Raw genomic sequence first — 16,200 nt, 5'->3', positions numbered from 1 at the left:
AATGTACTTATATTCACCAAACTATATGAGGGTAGACTTCCGTTGAGCATTCTCCAACCTGCACCTCTCCTGGCACTTTTTGCCTCCCCCGAAATTAACAGCTTTGAAGTGTGGCAGTGTTGCATATCTGCCATTTGTCGGACAAAAGGGTGATGTTGCACCTAATATATACTAGTTGTATTATTACAAATAGGCTGGTAGCGACCTACTAATTAAGTCAAAACGCAAGGAATACTTGCAGCAAATGCTATTCAGGTTAATAAATAAACAGCAGAAGGAAGAGCCTGCGCCGAATGCAGGAAGATTTGTGGAATTGTGTCAAATTTATTCAGAATCACTAAGGATTGCTTGCTTGCGCTTAAGTTTGGGTTTGAGTTGTTTTGCACTCGATTTCGTATTGGACTCGGGTTTTAATTTCGGTTGTTCTACAGATTCTTCTTTGTTTGCCGGATTATTCTGTTCCTCCTCATCATCATCTTCGTCGTCGCTTCCATCTTCGTACTTTGTTGGCTTAATGTCTGTGTTCCGATTGGTGCGTATGCCTAAAGTACGTTTGACTTCAGGCGGCACAGACACAGGATTTGAATTGTCATCCTGTTCATCGAGATTACGATCGCCTTCGGTTTCATTTGTCTGTAGAGATGTCTCCAAATCGGTATCATCGGCTGTACAGTGACGCATGGGTTTTACCCTGGGCTTGCGTTGATTCTTCTGCTCGCGACGCTTGTCTGATTTCTCCTTGCGTTCCTGAGCCTGCTCCTCCTTGACTTTGCGCTCGCGATCGAGCGCTGGATTGGTGCTGAGATCCATAAGTACCTTTACACAGCTATTGACCGGCTTATAGAATGCAAGTTTGCGCAAACCCTGGACATGGCTTTGGCCAAAGCTCGACTCCAGTTTGGGCCGCAGCGAAAGCTTATCCTTGATGTGGCCCTGCATATGATAGTAACTGCCCTGGCGCACATACAGCTGATTCTGCCCTGCGGGCATGGGATGGTTCACTACATCGAAAGCCTCGCCGCCAACGTGAAAGGTTTCCGAGCCATCGGACCAGCGCACAATGCGCGCGTTGGACTCCTTGTAGAGCGCGCCGGTTGTCTTATCCTGGCACTCGCGCCAGCGCACAGTGGTCATCAGTTTGGTAATAAATGCGTCACGGGCCTCCCGGTCGTTGAGATCTTCTGGGCGCAGAGCGTCCTGAAAGGTATGCGCCTCGTAGGCTTTCGGCTCGACGGGCATAAAATGTGGCATACGCAATACCCGGTCAAGATCACTTACCAAATTACCATCGATTGTTGGTAGCTCAGTCTTGAACTCGGCGGACAGTTTACTCTGATACTTGTCCTTACAATACTTTTCAACCTGCTCAACCATCTCTTCAAGTTTCGCCTCACGATCGTCCGGCTCAGCGGCTACTGGCTGGGCCAAGACAATAAAATTGGCATCAGCATTTTCCAGCTTCTCGGGGTAAGCTGGCTTGGCCGGGACCGAGAAAAGCTTGCGGCTGCCATCGCTGCAGCTGCTGCTGCGACTGCCGCTACGACTGCCACTGCCACTGCTGCTGCTGCCGCTACTATTTTCGTCGCCGCTGCTAGAGGATCCCTCTTCAGTATCCCTTACTGGAGACTTATTCATATTTTTATTATAACTATCACAATATTTTATAGGAAGCTGAGAAAGCGAGCAGTACTTTAACGAGCTTGGATACTTCTATGAACAACAATGAAATCAAAATGCAATTATAATTTGATGAACTTAAAATATTCAATTTAATTTTACATACCCTTTGACAGCCGAAGTATCGCCTTCTTGTTCCCAGCCAAACCTACGATAAGAAATCTATAAAAATTTAAGAACACATTATAATTTCTTCATTAGAATTGACTTCAACTTAACCTTTTTCAAATGCATACAATAGATGCACTTCTCTATAGCAAAACTTAATTCTCAGTGAATCTGTTTCTTCTTCTAGAAAAACAGGGTTGCATCGAAAAGCGGAACTGGAACAAACAAAAAAGCGTTCTGTACTAAGTATATTAGACACCGAGGCTTTTCCATTTCACGCGTTTTCTTCTCATGGGAATGAAATCGCAGCTTAAATAAAATGTAAAAAAAAAAGTTTTGAAAATTACTAGAAAATTATTATAATAGTTTATTTTAATGGTTTGTTTGTAGTAAAAGTAAAGCAAATCATTTTTATAATAATTTTCTTATTTCTAAATGGGAATTAAATAGCGTAAATTGAAAATCGTTTTCTAAAAAGTTTTCTGTATATTAAGTGATCTTTATCAACAAAGTTAAAGTGGCTTGATCAGCGAAAAAACGATGAGAAAAGCTTTATTCGAAATTTAGAATCATAGAGAACTGCATGAAAGTTAAATTTTAAAAAATCCTTATTTGTCAACTAATCAAACCTGAATGTCTATATATCCCAAGTGATATGAAAACAAATGTACGTACACGCATACGCTTTGGAAAAAGCCGTAAACTTTTCATGATAATAGTATAATTGTATAAAGAGTTCCCAATTAACGAAATCACGAAGTCTGCTGAAATCTGAATATCAAATTTCCACATCTGAAATATTTGCTGTTCTATTACGACCAAGAGGAGATTATTTATTCATAAGTTAAACATAGGTTCTGGGCGTAAAAAAATCATACGCAAGCCCGAAAATGATTGGCTATTAACCAGCAAGAAGGCTTCATTTGAGAGTGCCCGACAAAAAGATACTAAGGTACTAACTGACTGATTGATGATCAGGGCACAGTCGAAAACATTATGTGATCTGAAAAATTCTATGCTGAGCTAAGGAAAATTGGTGGAGTTTAAAAAACGTAACAATGTTGTCGGAAACAAACTCGATCGGCGCGGGCACTCTGAGGACCTACAGCTAAAGTCTTTAAGGTCTCAGCTACAAGTCTCTAGCTCTTATAGGTTCTTGCGTTCATACATACGGACGGACGGACGGACGGACGGGCGGGCGGACGGACAAATATGGCTTGATTGATTCGGCTATTGATGCTGATAATAGAGTCGGAGATGCTTCCTTCTGCCTGTTACATACATTTGCACACAAACATTATGCCCTTTTTAGCCATTTTCAATGGGTGAAGGGTATAAAAACTGTGTAGGTGTGCATGTTTTTATACTAATGCAAACACACCCTTGGAAACCCTTACAAAATCACACACACAGTCAGTCGTGTTTGGCGTTGCTAGCAGGCAAAGTCAAAAATAAACCGACATTTAAAATAAATATTAAAATTTGTGCAATAAGAATGAACATCTGTGTATACATGTGGGTGTGTGCATATGTATTTTCCTAAAGAGCAAGTGCGGAAGTGGCGACCGTCTGAAGTTGAGAAATATTAAGCTTGCCACTCCGCACCACTTACTTAGTTGTATATTCTGTCTGGAAGTGTTGAAAAAAGCCCGCAGTAGCAGGTTTATAGCGCCCAAAGCCAAGGAAGTGAGGCGGAGCAAAGCGCAGCTAAAAGTAATACAAGCAAGTATATGAAGTAATGAGCTGCTGAAATGCGACTGAGTGAGCAACGTTGATTCACCGGAGAGTTGCTGTAAAAATAAGTTTAATATATCCGCCTCGAGATTGCCCCAAACCGGAAGACAGCGTAGGTTGATAAAAGAATCCACTTTGCGGCTGACTTCGCCCCAAAGTATGCAACGTGCAATGCCAGGTTTGCAGGCAAAAAGTAGCACACACACATGCAAACACATTCACGATATTATTGCTTTATTAGAATCCAATAAAGTGGCTTCCCCGATGAGTGCATGAAAAAAGAGCAAATTTCTTATTGCTGCTGTGAGAGCAGTATCAGAGCAGAATATAATTAATTGTATGCATATTTAAAATGTTAGACTAGAGAAAGGTAAAACCGATAACTTCATTTTGACGAAACTTAAGTCTGAGCACTGCGTGATACGTAGCAAAATGCAAAAATAATAACATACGACATATGGGTTAGTATTGCATTTAAATCTAAGCTTTATTTGTCATCCACTGTTTTAATAGCGGTAAAGTAGTTATTTTTGTTACGGTTTTGCCAATATCATAGAAGTGTAGTAAAGCTCTGATGTTGAAAAAATAAGTTATTTTAACAAGAACTCAATTTTCGACAAATCATTACTGTGGACAATCCGAACAATTCTGAGACAAAGCCATATGGACTCGGCGGTTCACATTTATCTCTATTAAATAAACATTATTTCCGAGATGAATTTTTCTATGAACTACATATTTCAGACACATATATAGCAGACAGGTAATATATAGTCAGAGATCCAAGATGATGTATAATACATAATAATAATATTATTTATAAATAAATAGTATTTAAATAAAATCTTTGCATTCCGAAATAATTTAAATGATTTTTGGAAAAGCAGCGTAAACTATAAAACTATTCAATTTTTATAACCTGAACCCATTAAAAATGGGTAACATATAGCTTTTAAAATAGAATGCATATCTGCATTTGATATTTAAAGAAGAAGGTTCAGGGTATCCCCTAGTTGGGAGCTCCCGACTAGAACCTCTTACTGGTTTACTAATGTACATACTGTAGGATTCCCCTTTTTTTACTAGAGGTTAATTAATGATTACATACTTCGCTATGAATCGACATAGAATAAGTGTAATCTCGGTCTCTAATTGGCTTTCATTTAAATATATGCAATCCTTGGAAGCGCTTTATACTGCACTGGCTGCCATTTCCGGTCGCTCTCAGTTGTCGCTGAAATTATTTCCGCAGCTGTCTAATGGAATCCTTTAATCAGAGCTCAACGAAAGTGAAAACGGAGAGAGAAAATAATGGCAACATGTTCAAATTATGCAGGCTCTGATCAAGTTGCACCACCTGGATGCCATTGGGGCATCACATGCCACAAGCAGCTTTACTTAATTGCTTGGAAATGCAACCACCCCCTCCCTCCATGCAGCGACTTCTCCGCTGGGAAGTATTTACCCCAAGTGCTCAACAGACTCGTATTTATACTCTGGACCGCCCATGGATTCCATGTGTTGTCGTGTGGCATATGGGCCAAACGCAGCCTGACACTTGGGAATGGGTGCAGTGGGTCGGTAAAGAAAATATCGCGTAGGCACTGGGCATAAGGTGAACATATCCTAGCGTTAAAACAAAGCATATCAATCTTTGTGGGTACTTTGAGTACATTGCTATATATTCTATATTTGTTGCTATTCGAATCATAAATTTACGTGTGTTATATGGTTATAGAGAAAAATATATATATCCCTTTGTGGACTTTTTCCATATGATTTATGACCTAGATTCAAGGTACACAATCCCGCGTCACATTACTTATACATATACGAACACACGCGCACACACACGCATAATTTCACATATGCTCGCCTGTTTCTCTGCGCCCTGGGATCGCACGAAAGTATGCTACACTTTTGTTTTATGAGTCAATACCACTTCGCCCGTAACAATGGTAGCCACATATACATAAGTATTTAGGGATGCATTTGTGTGTGTTTTCTTTTTTTTTGGTATAGGAAGAAAAAAAGCATTAGAAGCCGAAAAGTGTGGGATTTTAACCCGTTAAACACCCACCTACGCTCCACTGTTGATATTCTTATTTTTTTTTATAAACTCTTCATCTATTATTTTGTACCAAATATAAAATTCTAAATATTTAATTAAATTGTCTGTAAAACTTTACAAAAATATTAAGTGCAAGCTATTTTTTGTAGCTATTAATTTGGCCTTGGTAACCTTTTTGCTTTAACAAATATTTTCTGGTTTCTAAAATCTTGTTTTTGAGAGGAATAATATCGAACAGGCAAGTTATGCCATCATTCGTTCCCAAACTTATAAAATACCATATATTTTCGGTAAATTAAGTTTCAACTATGTTTGCCTATGAAATATTTATATGTTACTCTAATTTATGTACCATCGTGCATATTTATATCTATATACATTAATTCTCAGCTCGGCTCGTTATAAAAGAGTTTTAGTTTCCATTTAACAAATATGGTTAGATAAATGAAATCTTTTTTTCAGACCAAGTTGAATGTGCGTTGATAGACTCGGTTAGGCAGAAATGATAAAAGAATATGTTTCCGTTCGTACTTCAACTCTGCTGTTTTCTGAGATAAGGGACAGGAAGCTTCATTCGGTTCATAGTAAAAAAAAATAAATATTGCAAGCTTGAATCGGTTTTTACCGGTTTAACCGCAAAAAAATCCAAGACAAGTCTAATAAAGTTCTAATTAAATAAAGCTGACAATTAAAAAATACACACAAAAAATAAAGACATAGCGACAATAGATAAAACTTTTAACCACCTTAATCAATGACCTTCTAGGGCTAAGCACAGTAATTGAAAATCAATGCAGAACAGTTAATTCAGCGAATTTGGTTAAGGGATTAGTCGGAGCCACATTGTTGCCCCCAAATGGTGATGCAGATTTGCGGCTAATCCAATTGCGGGCGCGCATATATAAAGGCCGAGCGGAGCGTACACTGATTTTGTCTTGGGCAACGACGGATCCATCAACGTGGCCAAGCGGACCATGGATTTCAATATTAGTGGCATCGGAAATGTGTCGACGGTGCTGCGACCGGAGGCGCGTCTGGCGACCGAGTCAAGATTGCTGGGGTGGAATGTGCCGCCGGATGAACTGCGTCATATACCCGAGCACTGGTTAACGTACCCAGAGCCGCCGGAGTCCTTGAACTATCTGCTCGGTACACTTTACATATTTTTCACGCTAATGTCGCTGATTGGAAATGGCCTGGTCATTTGGGTATTCACGGCAGCCAAATCGCTGCGAACACCCTCGAACATACTGGTCATCAATCTGGCCATCTGCGATTTTCTGATGATGAGCAAAACGCCCATATTCATCTACAACAGCTTCAACCAGGGCTTTGCGCTGGGAAACCTGGGCTGCCAGATCTATGGCATCATTGGTTCCTACACGGGCATCGGCGCGGGAGCGACAAATGCATTCATCGCCTACGATCGCTACAATGTGATCACACGGCCCATGGAGGGCAAAATGACGCACGGCAAGGCCATAGCCATGATCATATTCATCTATATGTATGCCACGCCATTTGTGGTAGCCTGTTATACGGAAGCATGGGGTCGCTTTGTGCCCGAAGGTTATTTGACCTCCTGCACGTTCGACTATCTGACGGACAACTTTGATACGCGCATGTTTGTGGCCACCATATTCTTCTTCAGCTTCTTCTGCCCCACCAGCATGATCTTGTACTATTACAGTCAGATTGTGAGCCATGTATTCAGTCACGAGAAGGCGTTGCGCGATCAGGCAAAGAAAATGAACGTCGAATCGCTGCGCTCCAATGTAGACAAGAGCAAGGAAACGGCTGAGATACGCATTGCAAAGGCGGCCATCACCATTTGCTTCCTATTCTTTGTATCCTGGACACCGTACGGGGTTATGTCGCTGATTGGCGCCTTCGGGGACAAGAGCTTGCTGACGCCGGGCGCCACAATGATACCGGCCTGCACCTGCAAAATGGTGGCCTGCATAGATCCGTTTGTGTATGCGATTAGTCATCCCAGATACCGCATGGAGCTGCAAAAGCGTTGTCCCTGGCTGGCCATCAGTGAGAAGAATCCCGAGACCAGCACGGTGGCCTCCACGACGACCACACACGAGCAGCAACAGACGACTGCAGCGTAGGACTGCAAAATACCTGTTAAGCCTCCAGAAAGGACACGAACTCAACTGAACTCGACCCGTAAAAGAAAATGCCAGGAAAACAACTATAACAGAGACTCAAAACAAAAAGAAAATGTGCTAGCAATAATATTATAGCTTCTGATTATTATTTGTAGCATGCTCTTAAATAAATAGTTAATAAATGCAAGCAATCAAAAGGAAGCCCAAGCTTGTCGGTCAAACCCCAATCCCTGACCAGCTGCCAAACCAAAAGAAAGCCATATAATGAATACTCTGTTGTCAGTTAAAACTAGCAACTATCCCTGTCCCTGCACTCCCTGGGTAAATGCACAGCAGCGAAACAAAATAAGAGCAACGGCGGAAATACAATGAGTGAATGTCTAATATTTTGTGCTAGTTTTCGTTTGCCGAATGCAATCCACAAGGAAATCCAAAGCAAAGCTCTCTCTGACTCTCTCACATATTGGAATGCGTTTGCGCATTAAAACGCAAGTGTAACAAAAGGTAAGAGGCAAAGTGAAGGCACTTTCTGATCAAAACTTAGCATCCGCAGGCTGATAACAGCTTGAGCCCCACATGATTTCTCAACTTTGTTTTGAACAGCTTCCACATTCGTTCTACATGACAAAAATGCATCTTTTAACTAGATCATCTGCTCCACAAATAGTGGCACTACTTAAGCAGCCCCCATCGCCCGCCTCTCAGCACCAACACATACATAAATTTGCATTGGAATTTTGCTTCTAACCCTGCCCATCAAAAGGCGCCTAGGCACCTACACCCAGCTGCCGCAAGACCCGCAAGTCAAAGTGTTGCGCGTTGCGCCTTTTATTTATGTGGCGCATGATAATTAGACGCGTTCACGTAGTTAAGAAGAGAATATTGGTTTTATTGTTATAACGTTTTTGAGTAAAAGTGTATATTACATATAATGTGATTTGATTATAGGAATTATAGATTATAGAATTAAGACTAAGAATCACTCTAAAAATAATTTTTATTTTTTTCATTCATAAATTGGGCGGTCAGACTATTTAAATTATTTTTGAACGAGCAAAACACATTCGGTTACAGCCGATTGGAAAATGCCGCAACCGCAGCTCGTTTCAGAAACAGATTCTCCTTCTTCCTCACTGTCAGTGCCTAGCGGCTATAGCCGCCTTTGCCAGCGCCTTTTCCTGCCTTGCTTTGCGGCAAGCCTCAAACCGCGAACAGAACAGCGGCAGCAAGTGGCGCAGGACATAAGCCGAAATCTTTCGCAGCCACCGACCATGGCGACAGCAAAAACGAAACAAAATTAATGAAAATCACCCACAAGCACACGTTCGTTTCCCCTTCTCACACGCATATATATATATATACAAAGCGAGACAATTAAAATAGCAGCCACAAACGTCCTTGCGGTGCACGCGAGCTGAGTGACTGCCGCTAGGACCGACAGCCGACAACTGACAGCCAGTCCCCGCACATTTTTCTTTCATGAATTTTACTTTCGCACTCATTAATTAAGATAATTAGGCCTTTTCGGCGCCTTCCAAGTTCAACCAGCAAAAAAGCACCCAATAAACGAAAAGCCAGTCGCACGCTTGAAGGACGACGTCGCAGCCGCCTTCGAAATCGAGGTCGAGCCTTAAGTGACAGTTCGAAGCTCGTCGAACCTGTAATAGTCATGGTCCTGGACTGCAATTTTGAACGACTTGCATGGGCACTTGAAGCCTTTAATGAGTGCCATGCAGCATGCCACACACACACACACACACACCTATTCGGCTTGCGTGCAGTGGTCCTCTTTGTGTACCTTACCCGTATTTGTAAGCGGTGCCCCAAACAGCACGGAGCCACACAGCAGCAAAATTAGTTTATATGAAAATAAAATGAATAACATAAAAAATCAAGTCTATTAAATAATAAGTAAATGTTTTGTAAAAAAAAACCCACACACTTCCTTTAATTAGATTTGTAGCTTAAAGTTATATAGTTGAAAGGGATATAATGTATTTTTGCAAATGTGTGTAACAGGCAGAAGGAATCCATGGATAAACAACGATATCGTAATCCTGGTTTTCGAGCCAATCTCGTAGGCAATAAGAGCTTGAGTCAGATATTGGAAAGATATTGACGTATTTAGTCATCGAAATTTTATAGACCTGAATGTAATGATTGTGTTTGCTTCGCGGCCCATAGCCATATTTGGTTGATGCTATTAAGGAAAAAAGAGATTAATATTACTCATTTGTGTATCATCATCTCATCTTTGATTAGGACGGGCAATAAACAAAATTGTTTCGCAAAAACTGGTTCAAATTATATTACAATTTATGTATTAAACCGAAAGCTAAGTTCATGAACCACGTGCATGGTTTTTTTTTGTTTTTTTTGTTTTAAATTTGCTAACCATCCAATTTTGTAAAATTCCTTATTGGTTTTGGAACAATGTGCTTTCTTTGGGTTATATTTGCTCGTTTTTTAGATTCTTTTTTACTTGCAGCTAACATCTTGCTCGAATTTTTGAGGCTAATTGAGATTAACATGATTCTTGTATTCTGTCTCTCTTTCTCTCTTTGTTTTTCTCCTTTTCTCTCGATTAGCCGAGCTGTGTCATCTTTTGTGGTTCTGCTCCAATCCTAGTACTTTGCTCTGTTTTGAGCCAGGTTGCGACGCGATGAGTACACGAGTATTGTGTATACGCCCGCTAGTCCCTTGTTAATTGCAATGCTTCTCATTCAACGGCCAATTTGCATTTAAATTACAAAATTTAAAGATTTTTGTTTTTGTTGCCAATTGCGTTGGGCGCCCTCATACTATACGATTTGAAGAAGAAGGCACCAGAAATTCGGCGGCATTGGTTGCATTTGCCATTGCCATTCATTTGAAATACTAGAGACTTTCTGATCTGTTGTTTATTCTGTCACATTGGCCATCGGCTGGCTAATTCTCAATGAGCATGGCTAGTGTCGTGCAATGTTTTCAGCTAATTTTGTGCGAATTGCTGGACTATAAAAAACAGCAACGAAATTGCCGTGTTATGGCACAGCCCGTCCTGACCCCGAACTTTGCTCATTGATGCGGACGCGAGATGATGGCTGCTGTTTGCCGTTTAATAAAAGCGGCACCCAGCACGAGGCACGCACCAAGCCCCTTATGCGTGTTGACCTTGTTATGTTAACTTTGTGTGCAATGCATAAGCTGTGATAAAAGTCGCACATTCTACGCAGCGTTGTTTGCCCCATGTTGCCTGCCCCACGTTGCCACATTTTTAATCTCAGCCTACTCGGCTTGGTTTTGACTATGGCTAAGAATTATTAGATCGTATAATTTATGGCTTCATTTTAGCTTAAAAAGTTGCGCCAGCCGAGGCAAACTCACCCATATCCTATATACACAGATAAAGCTCTTGAAGTCGTTCCACTGAATTATACATAAATTGGTTGGATTTATTTTTGATGAGCTATAAAAGTTCCGATGCTTTAAATTTGAATAAACCTTATTGACTAGCAATCAAAACTGGTTTCAAAGAAATTCAATTTGTAATTTAAATTAAATAAATAATTGGGTGATTGAGTCCAGATATTCTGTTTCTTATCGTTACAGAGAGTTATTGAGAGATCCTTAGGCATAAATACGAAAGGCAATGGATTTTTCAAAACTTTTCATAGAAAGACGATTTTTTTGAAAATAGGTGGCTTTTTTAATGAAAGATACTTGATATATATATATTATTCTAGAAACAACATGTCAAGTTTGGTGACTCTAGCTCTTATCATTTACAAAATTTGATCAAGAAACAGGATACCTATATTGACTTTTATCGATATCGACTATCGGAAACAAACTTGTATTGCGCGCGCCCAAAAATTGTAACAAATACTGGCGTTATGAAATGAGGTCACAAATAATTTGATGAATGTCATCTTTAACAACGTGGATTGTCAAACTTATATTGTGCTAAAATTCACTATACAACACTAAATGGCGCCACAAAATGTTCAAAACTCTGCAATTATTATTTATAAGTAAATTTAGTTCAATTCCCACGGTTATTTCTGACTGTCGTATGCATAATAGAAAATTATGCGTGTTTAACAGATTAAAGTCACTTACGTGAATATTTTAAATGATAGTCAATAGTTCGCCCGCTTGCAAATAATTGCATCAAGCTTTTCTTGGAGCTCCTGCTGCGTCGTGGCCTGCCAATTTCTGTTTACAGTGACACCGATTGCATTGCGGTTCGGTTGCGTCAGAAACTATTTGTTTTAGCATTTTTATTTTTTAGTTTTATTATTTGTTTTTGTGGGTCAACGGAAGGACAGACCAAAGTGTTATGTCTAAGTCAGTCAACACTTGGCTGGCGGCCAAAAATTGTTGAGCTCTGCATATTGGCACTTCCATTTTGCTTGGAATGTGCCAACTAAGTAAAATACAAAATGTCAACTAAGTTTGACTTTAAAGGGGACTCGCCAGCTCTGGTCACATTTTCAAATGTTGTGTTAAAAACCACTAAAAATGCGAAATTGCGCAAACTATTAAAGACATTTAATTTTGTTTTATTAATTGAAAGTCAAACAACTTTTAAGTTTATGCGCTTTATTGAATCAAAGCGCAACTTTGCTTCTACTTGATTTTATTCGCAGTTGATTATATACTATAAAGCCATTTAATTTATATAAATATAGTATTAAGATACTGGAGCATAAATGTAGCTGGAAATATATAAACAATCATATGACTCAAATTGTAAACATTGAGTCATCATATTGAAAAACTTTAGAAATTGATTGGCAGATTAAAAAAACCCGTTGTCGTTTCTGTTTTTAAGCCGTTAAGGGCAAGTTTTTGGCATTAAAAATCAATTTTCTAATGGCCATTCTATCTGTACTATGACAGAAAATGTCTTTCTGCTTTGCAGATTTGAGTGTAAAATATAACAAAACTCTTAAATAAAAACTAATTGTAAGCTCAACGTACAAAATCTTGAAAAGTGCCCTGGGCCAACTGCCAAACAAGCAAAAACACATTGGCTAAAAAATAAGAAACCAATAAAACTTTGTGAAGCTGCAAGCTTAAGATACTTTAACAAGTTAAATTGAATCAAGTGGAAATCCAAATCGAAATGGAAATTCAGGTTGAATATGATTCGAATGATATCAAAAAAAGGCGCGCCCGGGCTCTAACCTCTTGAATTTCCAATCTAACAAGCCCCGATGTTTGCCTAATACAGCTTACAACATTGTCAACTGAAACTCTAACAACTGCAAACTGCTAACAAGCAGCAAATGGCAGTTACTGCTGCAACTTGAGGCCAGCTAATGCAGGCGCTTCGATTTGCGGCAAACAGGCTAGATGCGGGCGTGCAAGGGATATGCTCGGGGGGCAGTCTGATTTTTCTGATTTTTACAGCCATCGCTAACGAGTTGCACTGGCGGTTGCAAAGCTATTGAAAAGATTACGAACAAACAAATACCACGTGAATTAGCGATATTTGCCTAAAGACCCAATCAGCTGGAACCACATACAAAGCCCGAAAAATGTTGTATTCGGGTCAAAGCTTGCGTTAACGAAATATCAATTTCCACTTGTTCGGCTTCAAAACTTACAATGATTACAATGACTTAGGTACGTGAATTTAATAAATTTAAAGAGAGCTAATTAACTGGTCAACCGCTGGTAATATAGTTAGTACGTAGAAAAACCTTAATCGTCAAATATATTAACATAGCAAATGCCATGTATCGTATTCGGAAATAATACAAAATTACATATATACCAATCAATTCAAACATACAAATTAATTTGTATTCATTTAAAAGGAAAGACCTTGAAAGTTCTGAGGTGCTGCAGATGCAATGCCTGCATGTCAAGTATACGCACATACGCACATGTGTGTGCCATACACACTGCATATGAAACTCTGCATGCGCCCCACCAAGTCGAAACATGTCTGCGGGCTGGCGATCTGACAGTATCGAATCGTTTTTCTAATTCCTAGTTCTCTGTTACTAGAAAGTTGCAATCGTAATGGAGCCGCATTTTGGACCGAATTAATTAGAAACTGATGCAATGCGATTTTTTAGACTTTCTTACGATATTTAAAATTTTATATAATATCATCAAATCAATTCTTGGACTGGTAATATAGAAATACTTAAGACGGGTTGCTCTTTAACTAGTTAAATATTTAAAACTAGTTGTCGCTGACAACAGTTCGCGTTAAATGGGCTTATAAAAAGAGCTCCTACTACTATTATAAAGTATTGCTTACTTTTGTTGACAGCCTTTGTCGAATAGTTAAGTTATTGCCTTAACAAAAAATAATAAATTTAAAAATAAAATATCCCGCAGTTCCAATGTAAAATATACTTTAGACTTAAGATTTTACATTTATTTATCACATTTAAGAGTTTCAGTAAACTCTACGCCTGAATTTGTTAAAACTGAACTTCTTCAGAAGTAAAGAACTTGTCATTAAAAAAACTAGTTTGTGTGGAAATCCATTCAAATCCAGATTCATGTTTGACCATATATATTTTTAAAATAGTTTATTTGTTAAATACCTATTATAGTTGTGGTTGCCTGATGCCATTTGTGTGTCTTTAGTTATATTTCGCTAGGTTTTTAACAATCTAAGAACTTGTTTAAGTATAATTTTAGGAAAATAATAAATTTTGCATACGACACAATTTTTAACCGATTAAACTCTTGAAGGTGGAGCGCACAGCCCATCCCCCAAATGCCCCTATACGCTATTTTAATGACAACAGTTATTGAATTAAATTATCAATATACGGAGGGCAGCTGGGTCCGGGCCAAACAGAGCAGCCCAATCAAATTGATTTTATTTACTTTGACAGCCAGGACCCAATTTGACTTAAATACGGTTTTGGGATCGTTAAATGTAACTAAAAAATTTCCACTGTCCTGCAACTGCCTCTGTCTGACCTTATTGTTTGTTTACTTTGCCGCCCTGTCAATTCGGATTGCTCTATAGAAAATATTGATGGGCACTTTGCTTGGGTCGGCATATGTCGAACGAAAAGCATAAATTTAAGCATTTAAAAACAGATTGTTGCTTTCTTAAATTTTGGGTGAATTAAGTTACCAAATTGCAATCGAAAAATGGTTTACCATTTTAAAGCATAATGGTTTATTGAGCATCAAATTGTTTGCTTTATGAGCGTGAAATCAATGGCAAAATGTATTGGATGAAAATGGAAAATATATAATTTCATAAAATGTTTAATTACGCCATTTAGTTTTGACTGGAAAGAATTTTTTCCGTCAGCCATCCCTTCATAAAAGTAGTGTCCAATGTTGAGGTTTCCCCTTTCTCGAACGCCGTAGTCGTTTCGTATAATGGCCACAGACAAAAGGCCAGGTAATTTGAACTATGAGCACACGCTATCCTATACGCAGAAAAATCACTTCGGTTCAGCTACGCGCCAGTATGAGCCGAAAGACTAAAAAGCCCATTGAAATGGCTGAGCACAATGCGACAAATCAACAAAAAACCGCGGCTTAGATCGTGACAAAAAACCAAAAAAACCAAAATCGCCTGGCCTCGTGTGTGTACGAGTATCTATGGGTGTGCGTGTGTGTATGTGTGTGTGTGTGTGTGTGAGTATGTACATGTAGAGGCTAAGCATTAATGCATTTTTTACGCAATATAAAAAGAGCATTTGATTACTTTCCTGAACCCAACTATTTCCTACCTGTCCAGTAAAATTAGTAAATATTCGTTGTTCTCTACTCAGTTGGATTCTGTTTTAAATTTCTGTTTCTTTACTCAAATCAATTCAAATAAAATTTTATTTTTTTTCCAAAAATGGAAAATGGGCATATTAAGAAGCAGTTGGTTAGAGATTACAATAGTATTTAGGTCTTACTAATTATTTATATTTTTCATTTTATGTACCATATTTTTATATATCTCACTAAGTTTATTCTAAGTATTTTTCTGCTAACTATTCTCGACACTCCAACGATAACTATATTTTTCATCTTACTTCTTAAGCCTATATATAATGTAGCTTTTGTACGCATAACATAAACTTAATATAGACCATGTGATTGACGGGTGAAGGTATAAAAAATCTGCCGGGGAACCACACAAAACGAATTTCGAAATTGTAGTTTTCATGCATCCGCACCGGAAAATCTGCCCAAAAAGTGGCCAGTAAAATTGTTAAGGCCCACGAGCGTACAAAAGCCAACACTTCAATACGACCACGTCCACACCTACGACCACGCACCGTCCAAGGAAAAAGTGGCTGTCGAATTCATTCCAGACTCTCCATGCTTTCAAGCTGCCATTGTTATTGTTTCACTTGCAATGAAGGTGTCATTGTATTTTTTCAATTTCATGCAGATATTTTGTGCACTTTTGCTTGAATTGAAATATGTGTGTTTTTTTTTTTTGTTCCCTATTGGTTTGGCTTGGTCCAGTATTGGTGTTTAGAGTGAAACACCTCATAGCTCTAAATATTCAGAAATTTTCAA

The 16,200-nt window shown here is 38.9% G+C and overlaps 2 protein-coding genes across 2 annotated transcripts; one reads left to right on the top strand and one right to left on the bottom strand.

Annotated features, from left to right (window-relative positions):
• On the bottom strand, positions 1-1,926 carry LOC6630190 (RNA polymerase-associated protein LEO1). The gene is made up of 3 exons (XM_002053223.4): positions 1,897-1,926; positions 1,784-1,825; positions 1-1,710 (listed from the first exon to the last, which is right to left on the bottom strand). The coding sequence occupies exons 1-3, from the start codon at positions 1,909-1,911 to the stop codon at positions 325-327; spliced, it is 1,443 nt and encodes a 480-aa protein (XP_002053259.2). The 5' UTR covers positions 1,912-1,926; the 3' UTR covers positions 1-324.
• Positions 1,927-6,526: 4,600 nt separating this feature from the next.
• LOC6630191 (opsin Rh3) lies at positions 6,527-7,908 on the top strand. Its single transcript, XM_002053224.4, has one exon. It carries the CDS (start codon positions 6,565-6,567, stop codon positions 7,705-7,707), a length of 1,143 nt encoding a protein of 380 aa, XP_002053260.1. The 5' UTR covers positions 6,527-6,564; the 3' UTR covers positions 7,708-7,908.
• The last annotated feature ends 8,292 nt before the right edge of the window (positions 7,909-16,200 follow it).

The sequence above is a fragment of the Drosophila virilis genome, chromosome 2 (assembly GCF_030788295.1).
Source record: "Drosophila virilis strain 15010-1051.87 chromosome 2, Dvir_AGI_RSII-ME, whole genome shotgun sequence".
NCBI classification, from domain to species: Eukaryota; Metazoa; Arthropoda; class Insecta; order Diptera; family Drosophilidae; genus Drosophila; species Drosophila virilis.
The sequence above is the reverse complement of the archived record's forward strand: the minus strand, read 5'-3'. Positions and strand labels throughout refer to the sequence as shown.